This window comes from Merops nubicus, unplaced genomic scaffold, assembly GCF_000691845.1.
Source record: "Merops nubicus isolate BGI_N331 unplaced genomic scaffold, ASM69184v1 scaffold28832, whole genome shotgun sequence".
NCBI lineage: Eukaryota > Metazoa > Chordata > Aves > Coraciiformes > Meropidae > Merops > Merops nubicus.
In genome coordinates, this window is record NW_008592054.1 from 7,778 (window position 1) to 29,748 (window position 21,971).

Below are 21,971 nucleotides of genomic sequence, written 5' to 3' on the forward strand. Positions count from 1 at the left end.
TTTTAGATTTCTCATGGATATGTTACTGAAAGATGCTGTTTAATGTGTAATGGCTTAATGGCAAACCCTGCATTCCACAGCATTTACAAACTTAAGCTTGAAGATGAAGACCATCCAAATTTACTAAGTTACCACATATTTTTAAATTAAACTAACCTCTGTGCTTGGTATACAAAATTGTGCGTGTTACATGAAAAACGGGAGTGCAGGTAGGCACTGCAAGTCCTTTCTTTGTATAATACACTGCCCAGTAGGTATGAAGACCTGCAGTCCACAGCTGACAGTCTCTCGCCCTCACTCAGAAGAGCTGTCACTGGGAGGCCAGAAGTCCTCCCCTGCTCCTGACAGCTGGCTAGAAACAGCCCTGCTTGGCTGTGGGAATCACAGCGTAGCACAGCCAGAGGTACATCCAACTGCTACCACTGACCGAGCAAATCCATGGCCAGACTGACACCTGGGAAGCACTGTTGTGAATGCACTGCTGCTTTCCCAAACCAGGGCTAAACATGAAGTGCCAGAGGCAGTGTACACATCAAGCTAGATACCAGACCAAGGTAACCCATTTATTCTATGATTTAAAATAACTCTTCTTAAACAAGCCTCTGAATTGCTTTTTCAAGAAAACCTAAAACTAATTGGTTCTTTATGTGACAGTCTGTACTGCAGCCTTGCCTGTGTCTTAGAAGTCCTTTTAAGTCCTCATTTAATACTCCTTTACTCAGTGGTACTTTGCTTTGACTTTATGACAACAATATAAAGTGTCAACATTAGTTGGGGCTGGTATTTCTTCTTCCATTAATGCTCAGTGTAAAAAAAACCCTGCCTTTTCAAATGCAGTTAAAAATACAGTTTGACCAGGGAAGAATTCAGGACAAATTATGACCCTTGAAAACAAAAATCCACTGAGTAAGTACTGCTAGGAAAGCTTAAGCAAACAATATATAGTATTGCTTTCATGCTAGAAGTTGATCTTTGGTTCACATTTTTCTACTCTTAAATTCAGGCAGGGGAAGAGGGCTAAAGCACAGCACTTCTAGTTACAAGCAATAAACTGCTCTAAGAAAAAGAACATTACTGGAATTTATAGAATGCCACAACAGAAAGGATGTTCTTAGAGAAGATACCTCAGTCCAGTCTGACAGACTTACAGTGAGACATTTATTGTTTTTTCCATGTAACAGAAAAAATGAGAGTGCTGTGAGAGCAAGTAATACCAGCAGGCCATGTGGTCATGGATGGTGCACAAACCTCTCCAGAGGTCTACGAGCACTGGTATGCTGGTTCGGATAACAACTGGAAGGGCCTCCAGCTGCACAGACTGGAGGGGAGGACAGTTCAAGTGACACGGCCGCAAGCCAGAGCACACCAGAAAGGGTAACAGGCTCTGGCTGTTCCAAGACTGCAAACAAGAAGTACCATCCTACTTTGTCAGCTACTGAAATCATGCATGGAGTTGCAAGGACGGTAAATATGGTTCTGCGCTGATGAAGCCTTCAACAAAACCTCCACAAGTAACATTTCCTCCAGATAGTAACCACCTCTAAGGGATAAAGTAATTCCCTCAGCAGTTGCTGAAGAGCAGATGGACAGAAAAAGCACGTGCAATAGAGATGACCATCGATAAGGTGTCCGAATCACAGCTGCGGGGCTGACGCACAGAAAGGGAAAAGAAGATGATTTCAACTGTGAGCTTTGAACCCTGACACTCGGAAACTATATCCCAGTTCCCAGATTGCTCTAGCCAGACAAAGCTTCTGCCCTTCAAACCATGTTACTTACTTGGACACCATACAGGAGGTTGCATCATTATGTGCTGAAGCAATGTGGAAAGCAACAGCCTCAGAAGCGAGCAGCAGCTCCTCTCCCCACACACCCTCCCCAGTCTTGTATGGGGAGTGTGTCAGCAAATGGATTAGGCCTACTTAGAAAAAGTTACAGCAAATGATGGCTTCATGGGTAAAGCGTAACACAAAGCTGCTTCATCAAATTTACTCCATAATGCCCAGCCAGGGAAATGTTTAATGAATCGGAATGCTGAAGATCTGTATAAAGGACAGGGTGCGGGAGCCAGAGAAGGCTGTCTGGCGAGTTACCTGTTGCTCTGAGAGCTGAAATGGCCTGTGGGACATTTAAGAAAAGGGAACTCTTGCCTTTTTCCAGATATCTCATTTGGGCAGCAAAACAAAAAAGACAGAAAGGCCCAATAAGAATGACACCCCAGAGCACACGGTCTGCGATTTAGAACGCACATTTGAGCTCCAAATACATTCAGCCCCTGCAAGAGGTAAATGAAAAAAAATTACTTTGAAAACTTTCGTTGCAGGTACAGTGAAGCATATCCCAATATGACATTTTCTCATATCATCCTGAACTCAAACAAATGGGACTTCTCAAGCCCTTAAAATTTTGCCCCATTATGAGAGACATAAGAAACCAAGTACTTAAATGCAATGACTGTTGTAGAGCATGTATTAAAAATACACAAAAAAAATATAAGACCTAGGTGCACAGGAGGACTTGTTGCTGAAATGCCAAGAGTGGGAAGGGTATGCAGAGAACAACAAAATATAGTAGATGTTTATTCAGTATGAAATAAAGTTGTACTTACCAGAGAAACTGACTTCAGGTGTTAAGATACACACTCCCCAAACTGGAGAGCGGCATTTAACCAAACCGCAAGAAACGGGGTAAGGGGATCTATTTTTAAATGAAAGATGTGGGGAATGAATACATTCTTTGTCAGTCATGATCAAAGACAACAAGTGAACTTGTTCTGCTCCAGAGAGGACAGGAGTTCACCATAGGCAGGAAGTGACTGCCTAGCCTAACAACGTGAGAAGACTTGCTCCTTGTGATCAGCTCCAGATTACCAGCCTATCAAGAGCACAGCAGAAAGGTCACAATGTGAGTGGCTGTGTATTTTTGTCCATGTCCTCTGTCTGGACTTTGAGCAAAGCTCTCCTTCACAGGAGGCTACAACAGATGGTTTAACTGATGAGCAGGGAAACATCTGTGCAGCAGGCACTGGAATTAGCTGAAACTGTCCACTGGAGTGGGTTCCCTTGGGATTAAAACTATTAAAGGCAATAGTAACTGGATTCCTTTTTTTCCTATAAAGTCCTTCTATTTCTTCCACAGAAAGATATAAAGTTTTTTTCTCACGTAAGTTGGCCAATAAAATCTCCCACCTCTCCCTCCTTATTGATCCTGGTGTTATGTAGCTCAAATAAATCCAGAAAAAAAAAAAATGAAATCAATTTGAAAAGAAGTTGTCAGACTGCAACGTTGAAGCAAATGCTGTAATCATTTATCTGCACACGCAGACTCCGTAAGCACAGTGTCCATGTACACAGTAAGTCAAATTTGTATATTACAGACAGGCATATGTTTGCATGCATTCTTTCAGCATGTATGGACATGTCAGCTTGTGCGTATAAGAAGGCTCAGGGATACTTTCCTTATGTGCATGCACGTCAGCAGCATATGCACACAGGTTGCCATCAGAATGCCAAGCAGCAAAGAATCATTTGCTGTAACAGACTACTTTTGTCAAACAGTAGCTAATACATTCTGGGAGAGTTCATAGCCTACTTTTTCCATCTGAGCAGAGAACTCCCCGACTTCCTGATCAATCCCACATCACTTGCCATTCAAGGCAAAACCTGCAAATGCTACTGAACTTCCATAATCTCTTTCCTAATTCCTCCTATGCTGTCACATACATAGAGCCTGGAAGTGCAGCACATATTTCTCCTCCAGGTCTGATGACTGGCCTGTCAGCTGCACTTAAAGCAGAAACAGCATACAGTATCTACAGAGCGTACCCTCCAGGCCAGCTTCCCCAGTTTTGCTCAAGTCCAGGGAGCCATGCACTAGCTGTAGGCCTGGACCCTGCTCCTCTTTGTAGCCCTCTCTCCTAATACACTGATCATGCAACACAGATCAGTTTTAGTGTATCTTGAGACTGCAGCATGCACCTGCTCTCACAGTAGGAATCCTACCCTTGAGTGGAAAGGCACAATTGCACAACTGCTTTATTCTTCGTTCAAGTCATATGTTGCATGTTCTTTTCAGTTTGGAATCCAACTGGCCCACTTTAAACTGAAATTATTTTTCCTATTCATAGAACTAAGGTCTTAAAACCTGTCCCCTCCTGTCTGGCATGGCAAGGTTACCCACAGTGCCGCAGGTAGAGACTGTGGCACGGCTTCCAGTCCGCACTGTCCCCAAGGCTGCCGAGCGCAACAAGCGTGAGCCTTCTGTGGGCAGCTGGAGGCCTCAGGCACAAGGGCAGATGGAGAGCAGGGCACAGCAAGAACAGTGCTGGCATGTCTGCATGCAGCCAGCCAAATCCACTAAGCAAGAATACCCTGGAGAGAAGGGGGACAGAAGAGAGCACCAAACCTGCAGAAACAGGAGTAGCTGGCAGCAGGAATATATTCCGAGCAACTAGCTGCGGACACGCATGTGGGACATGGTCCACAGCTAGCCAGACAAACCATGAAAAAGTGGGAGATGCCCAGTTATGTCCAGGTGGTGTTAGTGAACAAGTCCCACCAGGAAGCCCCCTGCTGCAGCACAAGTCAAAATACATTTGCTGTGTCTCTTCCTGCAACTTTTATCATGCACCAGTTTCTTCCAATTCTACTGCATTTGAAAGGGCTTCATGCACTTAGCAGGACTGTAGCATATGGCTTTTGCTCAGGAACGACAGAGTGGATGCATTCACTGTTCTGGTTGGCAGGGGCCCTGCAGCTCAGCCTTCTCTGTCCCACTACCCGAAGCACATCAGGTGGCTGCAAGGCTGACTCTGAACTTGCACATGCAGCACTGTGGGAGCTGAGAAGTTGCAGCTCCTTGCTCAGGCCCATCTCTGAGCAAAAGGAAGGAGATTAGGATGCTGCCTGCCAGGGAGGCAAAGTGTGCTGCACAGCCAGCCCCAGCCAGCTCTGCCCTGCAGCGTACTGCTCCACTGGCTGCTAAACAAAAAGTCATCACTTGTCTGCAGCATTCATTACTGTCCCATGGATATGGTAACTGACCCCGAGATTAAAGACAGTTAAACTTACTAGTGTTTTTTCACATAAAAGTAGATGCTTATGTCCTTACAACACATCAAGGTTCATTTATCTAATCAGTATTCATTTTTTTCTTTTTTTTTAACTCACAGTGAATTTTAGTTTTCAAAAACTAAAAGCTCTTTTTACAGCTTCTGAATTAACCTGTGTTAGTTGTAAAGCACATTATCATATGTGCTAAAACCTGGAGCTATAGTTTTCCAGCTAACAACTTCATAGCATTGGTGTCTCTGCAATCAGGAATGTTTCTCTTCATCAGGGCAAGATCCATGAGAGTAGCACTTCAACAGTTAAGACATATCTGGGCATTTATGCACATTTCATCCCATTCTTACTTCATTTCTTATTATTAAAGAACCCAAATTGTTGCAAAAAACTGAGTATATTCAACAAGAAATGGTAGCAAATAAGTCATAGTTCGAAAAGCAAAGTCATTAGCTATTGCTTCTTTGTTAAGCTTGACAGTTAAGTAATGATGCCTCCAGCAGGCTTAGGCCCAATTCATACTCTCACTCCTAAGTCATAAAAATCATCTCTACAATTCAAAGTCAATAAAACACCACAACCAACAATTCAGCTTTCTTTTCTGAATATTACATTGAAGCAGGAGTCCAGCTCTTCCCTTCCTCTGCCCCTCCTCTCTTGTTGAAAGAGTATTAATAAGCACAGAAATGGCGTTACTTCTGACTGCAGATTTGGAAAAAACTTTGCTGTCTTACAGCTTCTCAAACGCAAGATGGTACTCAGCAGTCCTGCTGGAAACTCAGGCATGGAGGTCGAAAGTCACAACATTCCCTGCTTGTACAGGGATTGTGACCTGCCATGGGAATGCTTCAGCATATTGCCATTGTGCCATCAGGCAGCAAACCCGCCCACTAGTGTGACCAAGCACAGCGGTGCATGGACTCCTTGCGCTGAGAATTAGACTCCCAACAGAAGCTTACTTGGCACTTACTGTGACACAATTAAAGCACCTTTAAGTTTTTTGTTTTCCTTTCTGCTACATAGATCAACAGCTGAGAAGCAGCTGTCAAAAAGCTGGTCCTAATAGGATAACTAGACCAAATTTTAAAAGATAAGCATTTGTGTTTAACCACCTTAGGGAGTAAAAAGCAGTGTGAAGAGCTCTTCTGCTTCTCTCTGGCTCTAGATAGAAGCAAATACTCATCTAGTTGCACTTGTACTGCAGATTCCTATGATCTAGCCTGAACACTGCTGCAGTCCTGTGACAAAGGACATTGTTACTCATGAAGTGTGAGTCCAGATCCCATAAAGTTCCAAAATCTATGAACAGCCATTTTGGATACTGAAAAAAAAATCTCACCGACAACGCCACCTAAGCATGCCCATGATGAATATACATGTCCTTTTTCACGAATTCATGCATTGGTAACATCTACTGCAGAGCTCTGTCCTGTTACAAAAGCAGCTGTGTTAGTCATTGCAGTAGGGTTAGTTTATAGAGGATTCTGTTTTATATAATTAATGGAGGTGAAACTTACTGGCATACCTCGCTGCAGCCCCATGCAAGCAAGCAGAAAGCAAAAATATTTAAAATGGAAGAGAGGAACTGGCTAGCAGGCAGCTACACTCACCCTTTTGTACAGCCTATGGTCCACCAGTGGGCTTCAGATTGCAAAACAACACCAAAGAGCTATTAGCACACATATGGCAAAAACTGTACCTTACCAAAGCTTCACTTCAGGGAGGAGACAACACTTCTGCTTGCCTGGAGAAAAAGAGCCCTTCCCATTCCTGCCTACTGGACTCCTCCTCTTTACCAGGAAAGAGCAGTCCCATGTTTAAGTGTTTTAGGGCAGAAAGCAATAAGCAAGTAAAATAAACTCAATACTGTCATCCCTGTGGCATTTCTAGTTACATCTTGTTTTCCCTTGCAGAGATCATCTGTTTTCTATCTCATTCCAAATGCTACTCTGTAAAAACTGCTGCTGATTATAATCGCAGCCTAGCAGTGGCATAGAAACCTCTCAGAAGAGCAGAATATTCCTAAGAATCAGACAAAGAATAGGAAGTAGGAGGTTACCTTCCCAATGAAAGCTTACTGTATGGACCACATATGGATTCAGCTGAGTAAATCTAAAACCAAACCCACTTCAGAGCTCTCGCATTTCCTTGCAGCTCTTGGTGTGTTATATCTGAGGATCACTAAGTAGGTGGAGTCTTTCTAAAACCATTAAATACGCAAACCCTCGATTCTGCTGCCCACAGGAGAGAGGTGCCAGGAGACAGCTCAACTCACAGTAGGTGCAAGGGCAAGTTTTGGGTGAGTTAGTCTGCGAGCGGACAAGTCTGATGGGTGAAGGTCTGCTGGGAGACGGGGAATTTTCTGTTTCTCATTCTCAACAAACAACACTTCCGTGACAAGTCACGTTGATACCATGTTATGGCTGATGCATGTTTTTTACCAGATTTTTGAGGCTATGACAATAGATGTATACTTTTTTCTTCAAAATGTCAAAAGGAAACAATACGTCTGACCGTCAGAATGACTGCTGATGATGAATGACCACTTTTGTCTCCATGACATCTGATGACGTTCAGCTACTAGAGCTCCAATATCTTCTCCAAGAATATATTTGAACAAAACTTAAATTTCTTTATTGATTTTCATTAGTGTCTATCCATCCGTTACCAAGAGAGTTCCAACTGCAGAACCCCTCTCATTAACTCACTCGATACATCTGAAATACTGTCTGATCAAGCAGCAAGCATAAGTTCAGGAGATCAGAAAACACGTGACCCAACATTCCTCTGCACCCCAGATCCTCAATCTGATAGGAATCATATTTGCACTATTGAGCCTTTGTGACAAAAAGCTAATAAGCAAAATAGGAGAAGACAACCATTTAAGCTGTTCTGAATGCTAGCAGGAGACTTCTTGTAATTGACTTAAAGTAGGTTTTGATCAATTTAAAATAGGAGAAAAAACAACCGACCAGATGGTTTCCAGGGGAACGACAAGAGTAAAACTTGCCTGAAGGCTGCAGAGTAAGCTCTTACTACGTGTCTTTTACTGGCCCAGCAACAGAATTTGCTTGTGGACAAAAGCCTAAGTTAAGCAGTTTAATTTTTTTTAAGGTTGAGTATCTGAACTTTAGTGATTTACTGTCTTTTCAACTTAGCTCACTATCCTTATGACAGACTGCAAGTGGCTTTTACAGCTTCCTCCCCCACCTCTATCAGCTGACAGAAAGCTGCAACAAGATCCCGTTTCTTCATGTTCCTGTGCATGCTCTCTTTTCTCTCACTCCCTCAGATTTTCCAAAAATAACTATAATTTCTATCTCTTGTACTAACAAGGCACTGTGGTTTAAAAAGTGGCTCCAAAGTGCCATTTTTACGCTACAAAGCATTCAATAACATTAGGTATTAGTTGTTATGGCTTGCCCCTGGATGTTCAGAAGCTTGGATGGCTGAAGCATTTCTTTATGGAGCCTGGGACTTTCTTAATTTCTTGTTTATAGCAGCAGTGTGCTAATTTTAAGCATTTCAAGAGAAGTCCATGATAGGATTTCAACAAGCAGTACTCCTGAAACAGTGTGTAGGGCTGTTAGCCTAAGTACCAGTCACACCATCACCAGCTGTATCCTGTGCAAGTTTTACAAAGGATGTGCAGTAGACTGAATGGATATAATTAGGAGACAAATAGATGTGGTTTTAAACTTAGTTAGCATCGTAAGTTTTATTACTCTATCTTTACAAAGAGGTAAACAAGAAAAGTCAGGCAGTGAGAAATAAATGTAAATATTAAGACACAGAAAAGAAAATTCAGAAAGCTAGAACAGCAGATGAAAAGGAATCAACTCCTTCATCTTCCACCTGATACCCCAGAGTACATGCACAATGAACAAGGCAGCTCAGCAAGGGGGTTGCAGAGCCAAGCTTGGGAAGGAACGAATGCAGGTGGTCTCACCAGGATATGGCTGTGCTAGGGAAAGCACGTGGATCGCCCCCTCAGGGCGGAGGGTGAGGAAGCAGAAAGGGTCAGAGTCAGCTGAGCTAAAGCAAGTGAAACTGTTTTAGTTAAGTAGGTCTCTATAATTTCCAGTGTTATACTTTTCCTTTGCAGTTGTTTACACGAGCAAAAGATTTCAATCTGTTTGTCTTCAGAATCCTGTGTGTAATAAAGCTCTAAGAACCTGACTTGCTCAGAATACTGAGGGGAAACAAGCACAGGGACCAGATCTCTCTGTATGGTACCAGCAGCCAGGAGAGCCCAAGGGTCTGTGCGATATCCCACAGTGGGATCCCAGGATCACAGATGCAGTCTAAGTGCACGGAGCATGAAGCTTTTCAGAAAATGTCTGTCTTTGCAACTGCTTCCTAGCGCTTTTTTGGTAAGCAGAAGGAAAATGCAGAAAGAAGCTCAAACGTTTTTCTGAACAGTTCTGTAAATCCAGTAGGCTGGTAAATTTAAAGTCTTTCTCAAGAAGATTCTAAATGATGGTTTTGTCATCTTGGCAAGCCTTGCTTTTATTTTTAGCATTTGCCAATGCCAGAATGCTCCTAGTTAAAATTTATATAAATTATTAATATTAGTTACACTAACACAGTTTTAAACCCTTATGATTGCTTGGAGAAACTACACTACTACAAATGTATGACCATTTTTATTTCAGAAGGAAAAGCAAGGCAGTTTTGAAACAAAGTTAACATGTTCAGTAGAAGTAAGTTCCTTTTTTCTTTTGTTGCATCCTAGCCAAGCACCATGAATGAATTCCCAGGTAACCACAAATGCTAACCAAGTGCCAATGAGCACACACAAGACTGCACTGTTGCAGAAATTCAAGTATTATGCAGTGTGACATAAGCCAGAGGAAGCCTATTCACAATGGATTCCCCCCACTTCTTTATTTCCTGTCTATAAATACCCAAGACCTAAACCCATAATCCAGAGATGCACAGCAGCAGCTGCTGAAGAGGATAGATTGACTACAGCCAAAGGGAAGGGTCTTGCCTGCAAACATCAATGATGCAAATGAGTAGGGTCTCACCCTACAAAGGAAACAGGAGACCCTGAGAAAGAGGAAGGCAATTAATCGAAGGCAAGAAAAGCTGCTACAACCATAGACAATTTAAGCCCTGGGAGGCCCTAGGTTACTTGACAGCTGGAGACTTAACTGAGCATGGTTGAAGCGCATAGCATATCCTATATCCTGGGGATACAGCTAATCGTGACAGATTCTCTGGGGTTGTGGCTGTAAGAGCCTCTGGCTGGTTGACCCCAGAGCCTCCACAGGTGGAAACAGGCCTGTAGCTTCCTCAAGGGACTGCCTGGATCTCAAGCAGATCTCAGAGGATACAGAAGTTCTGAGCCTCCACCTGCTTCAGCAGGACATGCTGCCCTAAAAAAATAAACCTTTTGGTCTTTTCCATATCCCTTGCAGAGAGCAAGAAGCCACTTGTGTTTCTTTATCAACAACTGTAGCTGTTTCAAGTGCATTTGGAACTGGTCTGGAAACTACAATGCCTTCTTTTTTGATAACACATTACCTCACACTGAACCTGCAGCTAAGATGTCCTTCCACAACATGAGCCATATTGACATCCCGCAAACAGCAGCTCTGAAATCCTACAAAAAGGACTGGGTCCGTTTCTAAAATCAAGTTCATCATATGCCTCTCAGAGCTCTCCTTTCTCATACACCACTGGGTTGAACTTAGGTGTGCTTCAAAATGCATCAGATCTGACCCACTCCTGAGTGGATGAAATGCATGTGTGGTGAGAATGAAGGAAGCAGAGTCAGAAACATCTGAATTCACTTTTGCATAGGCAAAGTTCCAGTTTGCAACCTTATCATATGCAGGATCCTTTCATCAAAATATCAAGACAAGCACTCTGCAGGTAGCAGAGTACTCGTATGGCAGCACTAGCTGCCACACACGAGCACTTTGGCAGGCCTGTGCAGGTTCCCACATTTACAGGTGAGGATTCATCTTCATGTCTGTGTCCGTCCTCCCAGCCTACCAAGGTATGTGTGGAGTGACAGACATGAACTAACTTGTCTGCTGCTCTGCTGGCACATTCCACCTACCCATGTTAAAAAGAATATGTATTTGATATGAGTTTACCAAACGAACCTGTGACCAAACAGCAGGCATTTCGAGCAGACACCAGATGTTGTCATGTTTGCACTTCCCCACATACCAGGAATGCTTTGTGCAGCACTTACAAGCTGTAGGCATGATTCCATAAGCTTTTTTCCCCCAAATTCCTCAAGCCCAGCTTTTAAAGTCATGTGCCTTGGTTTGCTCAAAGCTTCCTTATTCTCTGTCTGCCCAACACAAACTGGGCTGCTTCACCATATCAGCAGTGGAGATGAACATGATTCTTTTTCAGTAACAGTCCTAAGTCAGAGGTTTAATTTTTGCCAGTGTATCTGGAAAGCAGCTGGGCTTCAGTGTTTGACTAAAAGATCTGCAGTAAGCTGATTATCTTTTACATTGCACTTATTGCTGACAGACTTAAATATTATCACATTGCTCTAATGAAGGGCAGATACCAAAAGACAGCGGCATACCTGTGGCGGCAGCGTCGTAAAAACCGCATAATCTTGCGAGCAGCTTGATCCTGCTTCTTGGTAAGCAGACTGCTTCTAAACACAAAGAAGAACAACACTGAAGTGTAGGCAAAACTGAGCAGAATAATACTAAATACAAGAATAATTATCTTATGAAGTACTGTCTTTGTCCCACTGGCCTTTGTGTAAAGTACAGTACAGTCCTGATGAGCAGAAGAACAACCAGTGAAGATCCTGGCAGCCTCCAGCACGCCAACAGCTCACCTGAGTTTCTGTTGTACAATGGTGGCTGCTCGACGGTTTTGCCGCCGCTTCCCACATTCTTTGTAGCTGCGATAGTACTGCTGGATCAGCATCGCGGCGCGCCGGCTCTGCTGGAATTTCTTCTGCTCGTAATAACTTCGGAATTTGCTCTGGATAAGAATGGCAGCTTGCGTCATCTTTTTATAAAGTGCATACTAGAAGAAAAACAAAAAGATGCTGGGGTATTCCAACAAAACCAGCAAGAAGGAGGTTCCTATGGTGAAAGACTGGCGCCACTAAGATATGATGAGAAGCTCAAGAGTACCTACTCACTGATTGGGAACTATGAGAAAAGGGTGACAGCAAACTGAAACAACTGTCAGATTAGGTGCTGAACCTATTCTGCATCAAGAAAGCAAATATCTGTTCTGCTGCTTCTAGAACAGTCTGGGATTCACAGAATGCTCCGGGTTCAAGGGGACCTTTCATGGTCATTTAGTCCAATCCCCTGCAGTGAGCAGGGACACAATAACATTTCCTCAAAGCCTTCTTTCCTCCAGGCTGAACAACCCCAAATCCCTCAGCCTGTCCTTACAGAACAGGTCCTCCAGTCCTCTGAGGTTTTATTTATACCTAGCTAGCTAAGGCTCTACATATACATGCTTGTAACCATATTCATCTGTAATGTACTTATGAATAACTTTGAACAAGTGGAGCTGATCCTACGTTGTGCTTACACCACTTCAAATTTGTAGCACAGTGGGTCTGATTAGAGATTAACTAATTGACTACACCTACAGGAACTGGTTGTTTCCTTTGTATACAGAAATCTCCTTACGAAGTACAGGATACTCATTTCTATGCAGCTATTGTTTGTAATAGCAGTAAAACATGTCCAAGTAAGTGATTATAAGGATAATGCAGTGTGAATGACTACTCCAAAATGCTAATGAGTTATCTAAAACCAAAATACACCTTATGTCTTAATTTCAAAATGCTTCTTAAGTTACTTTTGTGAGAACTGAATTTGCTGTTCACAGGTGTATTCAACCTTCCTAGAACAATTCACTTTTAAACCACTCATTTCTTGTTTTATGCCATAGCACAATGCTGCAAAAGTTTCAATTGCCCATATATCCATATAATTCCAAGCATTTCAAATGGAGCAACTTATTATTCTAATTCAAAAACAAAACAAAAACCAAACCCGTAACAGTTAATTAAGCAAGTCTAATATTGAGACTAAATCATAGGCAAAACTGAATCTCACTGGAAGTCTAACAAGCATTCACTGAGCATGCAAATTTGCATGGGCAGTCACATGCATCCAAAATTCCCTCTAGCATGGTACTACCCTTAGCCTCATGATTCCAAATAGAGCATGCATGAGCTCTTAAAATCTTCTTTATTCTACATACTTTTCCTTTTTAAAGCACAGACAAGTAGCCACTTAAGAGAAACCATACACATTCATGCATATTCTTAGAAGTCCTCTTTAAAACAGATCTGTACAATAATGTATAGAAATTGCCCTCATACCTCTGAACTAACACTACAAAAAGGGTTTTCAATGTTTACTGTTCTTATTTTGAAAGTTTTAACACTTTCAAAACTTATGCGTCTGTTGCTCCTGGATATTTATCAGCATTGACTTCTGCTCACTTTATAAGACAGATGAGAGACAGAAATGGCAGCCACTGCCCTGTACAGAGTAATGTCCTAATATACCTCAATGGAGTTTTCCTGTCTGTTGTGCAAAAAAAACCCCAAACAAACAACAAAAAGCAAGCAACCAACCACCCCCAACATTACCCCAAAGCAAAAAACCCTCCAATATCATCATAGACCACCATTTACCAAATTTCACTTTTTGGAATTGAAGCAGTCATTATGTGCAGTTATATTTTACCATTACTAATTTCCACTGGCCTTTTTTTTTTTTTTTTTTTTTTCCGTTTTTAATTAAATGGTTCAGATTGTGGGTTTAAATTTTAAATAAGTCCACTCATGGGCTTATTTTTTTCTTCTGATAAGTCCACTCATGTTTTTTCTTCTGATTTTTAGCCCAGATGGGACTTCTGTGGCTGAGTTACAAACCCCTGAATAGAAGGGTTCAAATATGAAACCGTGATTTGAGCTATGACTGCTCAAATCTAGTCATAAGCCTGTTCTGGTCTCAGCATTAGAGTAACATAACAGAGGAATAAAGCATGCGAAAGAGAAAATAGCAGTCACGGGATAGTCTAGATCCCCACGTTTGCATTCAACTCTAATACCCATTTAGCTAATGAGCTGCTCCCTCTCCTCCTTTTTCCTTCCACCTGGGAAGACAATAAACAGAGGTCACCTAACCTCTGTGAAGTGCTAAGCCTCACCTAGCACAGTGGCTGCAGAAAGCTCAGCTCGCTTGTATTGATGGAACAGTACTTCAACTGATAAAAAAACATGGTGTGGGAGGGAGCTGTGGATGGAAAAATTACCCTGAGGACACATCCTCTCCAGGAAAAGTATGCCTGACCTTCTGGGTAGCACTGAGAAAAGCTCAGCTGATTCTAGAATCTACTAAGAGCAAGGCATTGCAGAGCTAGGAAACCCATCTTTACAAGAGAAGATTATTTTGCCACGACCAATTTAAGGGTAGCATCAACAGCCATGTCTCCAGTATGAGCAGCAACATACATAAGATGGTGGTCTTAGGGTATCAGGGCACAGATATTTCAAAGATGAACATCCCCAACACTTTGGTAAGCAGGCAGAACGCAGCAGACATCGGCTGCATGCATGGGATGAACGTTCTCCTGCGCTCCTTGAATGCCCAGGCAAAGGTCACCGAGTGACAGCTAAGCAGCGGCAACAAAGGAAAGACTGTCCTCCAGAAACTGGCTTCAAAACCTTCCCCGCACCTCAGCCCATCACTGTTTATTTAAGTACCTGTAGAAGCAGGAGACCTTGTTTCAGTTTTACTACTCCATTGACATGCTGCAGCATAGCAGCCCCTATGTACCTCTCATAAGGTTTGGGTTGTCAGTGATTTCTCAACCACAGGTATTTATTAGTGGATACTATTGAAACATTTCTTTAAATGTCAGGTTCTCCTGGTTTATACTGAATGTGAAAGTTAGTGACCCACGGGGAATTTTTTTCAAAATAGCGTTTGTATTTGTATTACCTTCAAGGCTATCCAAGTAAGCTTAGGGAGAAACAGAAAAATACATAGTTAATGTTAGTTCTGCAAATAAAGAATGAAAAAGTAAAAAAGCAAACCATCTTCTTTCAAAAAGAAGCGATGCCAGGATCCAAGACAAAGCGGTTTGTCAATGCAGTTTTTGAAAGGAATTAAGCTTCCCTATTACAGGAAGCGTCACTCCAGAATGACAGCCATGTGACAGGTTGAATGTGAATCACGATGCAGTCACCTAACACTAGAAAGGCTATCCAAGTAAATGTTTTTGAAGGCTGTAAAAGAGCAAAGGCATCTTGCCTTTCACTTTATGGAACATGACATCAGTCATCAGAAAACCTGAGTCTATCACAGGATAGAGTCTAGGCTAGTATATCACAGTATAGAGAAAAGAGGGACACAAGCTCTAGTCCATCTGCCCATCATCCCCATCCCAAACCAAACAAAACCAGAAAGGAAAAAGTATCTTCTTTTTCTGGGGTTGAGAACTCAGCCTAAAAACATGTCTTCAGCTAGAGTCTGGAGAACAGTCTCAGTCCTGGAACAATTCACATCAAGCTAAAACATGTAACTTCCCACAGTTTATAAGTTTAGTACGTGCAAAATAAAACAACCTATTTTTCATCTTTGCCTTTATCAGAGGCAAAATCAACTTCAATTTCACAATGAAATTTGGCAAGCAACTCGTCAGAGAATAGTTTCTCTAGGCTATGGCACGCATAAAGGCCAATACGGAATACATCATTGCCTTCATAGCAAAAATACAGATATCATCACAAACAAAATAATTTCAAGGATTCCCTCCAAAATTAAGACTCAGGACATGAATTTAATTCCCTTTTCAATTGTGTCTGAACACGGTATTTTATTAATGATGCTGAAAAGCACACAAGAGTAACAGTGAGATAAATTCCTATTACATAGCAATGAGTTTGTAGCACTTACGTGGTTTTCATAAAATTTCACTTCCTTGATTACCTGTTTGTATTTTCGGTAGCAACGCTGAATAACAGCTGCAGCCACCTCTTGCTGTTCCCGGAGAGGACGACCCTACGTGGAGAAGGAAAGAAGCAAAAAGCAGTCAAGAGTGCACAAAAAAAAAGGACAGGTGTTAAGTGGCTTGCAGCAGCTTGCAAGGCACCTACTTCCAAAGCTCTCCTATCAGTGCTACCTGGTCCAATTCAGGTCCAGGCATTTCCTGGTGAGGTCTCTAGTTTCAACTCACACTAGGGACAAACTCTCAAAACCGATCTTTATGCCAAGCAGGCAATTAACCAGAACCTCTGGGGTGTATTTTAAGAACATGCTTTGTGAGTGTTGTTCTGGCACAAAATGCATGCATGGCATGGTCTCTCCAGTATGGTAGTTGCTGGGTAAACATCAACAAGCAAATCCTAGAAGCATTGAAAATGTTATGACAGAAACTGTTTCTGTCCCCAAACTGATCCACATCCTGCTTCGTAACAAATTATACTCTCTGACACCTAACAAGGACGACATTGAACATTCTAGCCACATACCTTGTATTTCCTGAACACTGTCTGGACGAGCTTGGCAGCTTCATAGAGTTCTCTCTGTTCATGATCAGACAGAGTTAACTGTGCAAACTCATTTTCTACCTTCTCGCTGGTGGATGCACTCAGAAATTCAGACCAATCTGCTGCCGAGGGAAGGCTGGGTTTCTCAAAAGCTATTTCACTGATTGGTGAGCCTGCAGGGCTCAAGCTGGTGTTCGAAGAAGGGGTCAGGGGTTCACTATACAGACTTCTGAAATATCAATCACAGTAGGAATTACTGGCTCACATAGAACCCTGGCTGGCATCAGAGGTAAGGAGTAAAACATTTCTGAGTTCTAGGCAGATGCTCATGCTCCCCTCCCCCTCTCCAAGCAACATCCCACATTCCTGAGCGTGCTGGTACTGCACTGCACAGGCCTGGCACTGGAAGAAGTCACAACTCAGACCTTGTGGCCACTTTCCCCTCCTGTCACATGCACTCCCATTCTTCTATAAATTTACAGTTGTATTGGCAGTGATACATTTGACCACAAGAGTGTGGCTGGGCTTGTAACACCAGCACCGACTCCCACCAAGAAATAGCATTTGCGGGCTGAAAAATCAGTGCATGCTGCCCATTGTTCAGACCACTCAAAAAAAACAGAGCAATTTTGAAGCTTTTACTGACCTTATCTGTGCAGCACTCGGCAGATGATCGACATCAGCAAGGTAACTGGCCAGCCAGCTCATTGTGGTGCTCATGGCAGCACTGTCTGTTCTCTCCACCAGTGGTGACTCCATTGGCACAAAATTCTCCCGCTTGATCCTGTCAGGCGTAGCTTCAATGATGTGCTCTGCAAGTGTCATCATGTTCACCTGGGAATGGGGAAAGGAGAGACAACTTTTGCTGCCTGGTAGCAGGAGTCTTGTGCTTTTATGTCCATGATGCCCTGCATTAGATTGCCCTATTTCCCCCAAACTTGTGGTAGCTGGAATCTACTATTTGTCTTGGCACTGGTGAGAAATTAATTATCCAAAGCCCATTTGCTTTTCTGTTAGTTCTGAAAAAACACTGCAGAGTTTCTTACTTCCCAGACCTCTTTTTGATTAAGTGTATGGAGAGTCTAAGAGATCTGGTTAAAGTTTTATGTCCTTGGATCTCTGTGGTACTGACAGCCATCCCTACTATCTCATTTCCAAAGGAAAAGCAATCTTGCCAACTCTTTCACCAAGAAGTGCAGTAGAGCATGACAAGACAAAGGCACATCAAAAAAAGTGAAAACCCTTGGGACCAGAGCTTTGTCGGGAATCCTTCTGAACTATACTCCCTTGCCCACCAAGGTTCACATGAACTTTTTTAATACAGAGAAAACAGTTCTTGTTTTGCAAAGATCTGCTTCATCCTTGTTACACCAGCAAGATGAGAATACTTAAAGAGATGCCAAGGCAGCACATGTAGGCTGTGCTCACTCATTTATTTCAGACGACATTATCTTCCCCCAGTGACCACTTCTCATCTGTCCTGCCTATGTTATGTTTTTATTTCCTCCATTCCATTTCTCCTTCCCTGAACCCACTGTCTCTCCTATTCTACACTCTTATCTCCTTGCCCTTTAAGTGCAGTGGCTTGACCTGCATCTTTGCAGGCCTATACGACTACGATGGCCTGTAGTCCTTTGTGGACTGCTCCCCAGTTCACAAAGGACTACAGGCCATCGTAGTCTCATTTAGTGATGTAACAAGAGGCTCTGCTTCTTCCTTTCCCCTTGCGAAACCGCAATTTTGTGCGTTCTGTGCACTGTTGAAACATATGCCAGTGCATGACCCTAAATGTTAACCATTATCCTTCGTATCTGGGTTGAAAGGAGACACTTTGAAACCAAAAGAAAATGTACATTGACCACATGACCACCTCCTTTAACAATGCACAATTCAGTGTCTCTAAAGGTCTCCACAGAAGTTTCTCGCAGCAGCACAGATTGCTCCTCTGTGCAGCCATCATGCTCTCTGAGACTGTTGATCTTGATGCTACAGGTATGTTTACCTGCAAATCATCCATGTGGTGCAAGCAGTCCTCATCCCCCGCACTGTCCCTATAGGACAAGAGCTCTGTATCCACCATCTCCCTGTCGGCCATCATCAGCACATTCATCTGCTCTCGCTGGCGCAGCCGATGGGCTACAGTGTCCTTCCCCAGCACAGCCCCCTTCTGGCTCCCTGCCACCTGCACTGCAGACACACCAATATAAATGTCTTTTGGGTTCCATTTGATGCCTGCTTGGCTCCCAGAGCCCCGGTACCCAGGAACTTCTGGGATGTGCTGAGAGAGCTCCCGGCCATAGTCTCTCATCCCTTCACTGGGGCTGATTGTCTCAGTGGCGGATTGCTTGGAGCTGGAGTTCTGCTTCCTGCTGCTTGGCTGTTCCAGACTCAGTGCAGTGGAAAGCAGCTTCTCTTGCCGGGCCTGAAAATATTCAGGGCTCAGCTTATGTTTTTTGGGTGCAGGGTAGTCTTTCTGACTCTCACTGCTGTAGTAACTGGAAGGTTCTGATCTTGGTCGTCTCAGCTCTGTAAACAAACAGAGGAATGGTCAAAACAAAACATGCAACAAACATTGCTGTAGGAACTACAACAGCTTCTGCCACAGAGATTAAATTTGTGTGAAGCTTTAGGACACCTGACAATATGTGGAAAGGGAAGAGATACTACCTTGACCGCTCTTAAGACGCACATCTTTCTATAGCAGGCGTTCGCTCCTCTTCCCTATACTTATACAAGTGCATGGAGCACAGGACAGAGCCCCCACAAGAAAAGAATGAAGCATGGACAGCAGGGCTACAGGTGGCATTTGTTGACCAGCTGAGCTCCTTGCCCCCAAGTTTTCACTTGTCAAATGTCAGCAAAGCAGTGCATGCCCTCAGGGTTGTTTTACCTGTGTTTGTACTGGATATCACAGTGACTCCCTTCTGAGGCTCCTGAGAGGCAATAAGCTCACTGTGCCACTGGGACACCCAGTTCTCTGTGTTGGAGTCTGTGCTTGAGGGGCACTGAATCCTGGGGTTTTGCCCAAGCTGAGTTTGCTCGTCTCGCTGTAGCTGCTCCAAGCACTCCGCCAACTTCACGTGGCCCCGAGACCGGGCAATGGCCAGTGGCAGTCTCCCAAGGGAGTCAGGAATAGAGATGGCTCGGCGGTCCCACTTGTACAGCACAACAGCTGCATCCATATGGCCCAGGGCACATGCCCACATCTAAAAAAGACAAGACAATTGACCTACTTGGTGACCTGCCTCCTTCCGTTCCTTCTACTGCAGTGGAGTCTGGTCACCAGCTCACAAAAATACGACTCTGATAAGCAAAACCTTAACAAGCTTGAATCCCAGCAACTGGCTTTTATAAATGTCCTATCCCAACAAAATGCTACTACAAAGGATTAGGTGCATGCTAGTCTCTCCTATGACAGAAACCTATCTGTCAAATGAAGCTGACAGTTTCCTAGTTAGTAATAAATGTTTTTAGGGTTTGGCTCTTTTTTTTTTTTTTCTCCCCTGACACTGGAATCTCTGCAGGGACAGAACAGCCTCACATGCAAAGAAATCTCTAAGATCAGAAACAGGCAGACAGGACTAAACGCTGGGAACAATACAATCAACACTGCTGTTGTAAACTGGCACTTCCGGTTCCACCTGCCTTGGATTTTTGCTTGTCTAAGTTCTCACTCACAATTTCATGATTCCAGTGACCAGGATACTGTAATGACTTTACAACCTCTACAGTCAATCAGCTGTTAAACGGAACAGCTTCAAAGAAGATGTGTAAAGTCCTTTGGGTAAAACACGAACCAGAACCACTTGTCTGTTCCCTGTCTTCATGTTACTCAATGACAACGGTTTTTTTCTGCAGAGCCTCTCTCAAGAAAATGTGAGGAAGCTGACAGTGCCATGTCTTACCATTTACACAGCAAGGACACACAAACATTTACTCTTCATAGTGTGAAACACATTAGGAAACAAGAAGAATTCCAGAGAGTCCTTGGACTCTCTCAGAAGTTTCAGTCTCTGCTCTTACCAGAGGAGTGCAGGAGAAATGATCCACATTCAAAGGGTCAACTTCCAGCTCCAGATCAATGCTGTCTGCATGTTTGGTGCTGCAGAGAAAATCAGAGAATAACTGCCCAAATGCACAGCTTTACCCAAAGCACCATACGACAAAGAAGTGGCCATGCACATACCCGTGACACAGAGATTTACTACAGATGGTGCCCTCACCAGAGACTCTGAGTGAGTGATACGTCCAGCAATTGGACTCTCTCTCTCTCAAAAGACAGGTCCAATCAGATCTTGGGATAGGAACAAGTTCAGGGATGTGGCTGTTTGCAAGGGACAATCAGAAGTCTGGACCAAGCAGAGCTTAAATATGCTTCTGCCATGCCTGTGCTGACACCCAAGAGTCCAGTGGGCTGGGTCTTACCGCCATTTGATGAGGGTCTGGATCAGTGTAGCATAGCCCTGGGCAGCAGCTAGGTGGAGCAGTGTCATTCCTCGGAAAGTCTTTGAATGGATCAAGTGTTTGGACTTTGCCCAGCAAGCACGACTCATCATCTTCTCGCATACCACCACCACGCGGCTCTCAAAGCAGCTGCCCAGTGTCCCAGTCCCAGAAACGCACTGAAACACCACACACATCCCAGTTTAACCACTGAGGGGAGCTGCAACCTGCCCATAGCAGACAGCCTTAGAATCACAGAGGTCCCTTCCAACCCAATACATTCTAAAGGTCCTTTAGTCTAACCTTGCTACAATAAGCAGGGACATCTCTAACGCCACCTTCTAGAAACACTGAGACAGTGGCAAAAGCAAGTTAAAGCCAACTGCTGTTGAAGACACACACAAGAGTTCTTGTTTAGGAAAAACTATAATCTTTTCCAATTCCCCCCACCCCCAAACAAACTCTAGTAAGAAAGCGTAAAGCTGCCATGTCTGGACACAGTGAGGTTCCTACCTGTACCTGCGTTCCTCCGTTTCCATTCCCATTGCTCCCGCCTCCAACTCCTTGTTTGTGCTGCTGGGAGCCCGTCATTTCAGCCATTCTCCTCTCCATCTGCTCAAGTCGCTCCAATATTGACATCCTGAACTGGTTATCTATGTTGGAGAAAGCCAAAATAAAGATATTTCCATGGAACAAAAGCTCAGATTTTGGCAGCCTGCTGTAGGAAGCCAGAAGCAGCTAGCCCAGATGTCACAATGGAGATCTGCTCTGCTTGGCAATGCACAGGGACACTTGCCCTGCAGAAGCCTAGCTTTTCAAGTTCCTGCAGCAGCCCTTTGACTGCAATTCCAGAGAACGAACTTAAAGAAAACCAACAGAAAAATGAAGACCCCTTCCCTTGTGATTCTAGCTGTACACAGACAATAAAGGAATGGAAATTCTCTGAA

General features: G+C 43.5%; 1 protein-coding gene across 1 annotated transcript in view; it reads right to left on the reverse strand.

The window, feature by feature from the left end:
• CAMTA1 (calmodulin binding transcription activator 1) overlaps positions 1-21,677 on the reverse strand; it is a gene marked incomplete at its 5' end in the record, with an annotated part of 26,597 nt that extends 4,920 nt beyond the window's left edge. The window contains 11 exons of the mRNA XM_008935042.1: positions 6,674-6,704; positions 11,620-11,694; positions 11,884-12,077; positions 16,022-16,093; positions 16,564-16,810; positions 17,228-17,415; positions 18,584-19,107; positions 19,472-19,787; positions 20,605-20,683; positions 21,007-21,203; positions 21,538-21,677. Coding sequence (XP_008933290.1) covers positions 6,674-6,704; positions 11,620-11,694; positions 11,884-12,077; positions 16,022-16,093; positions 16,564-16,810; positions 17,228-17,415; positions 18,584-19,107; positions 19,472-19,787; positions 20,605-20,683; positions 21,007-21,203; positions 21,538-21,677 — 2,063 coding nt within the window. The remainder of the gene's footprint in view (positions 1-6,673; positions 6,705-11,619; positions 11,695-11,883; positions 12,078-16,021; positions 16,094-16,563; positions 16,811-17,227; positions 17,416-18,583; positions 19,108-19,471; positions 19,788-20,604; positions 20,684-21,006; positions 21,204-21,537) is intronic.
• Between the last annotated feature and the right edge of the window lie 294 nt (positions 21,678-21,971).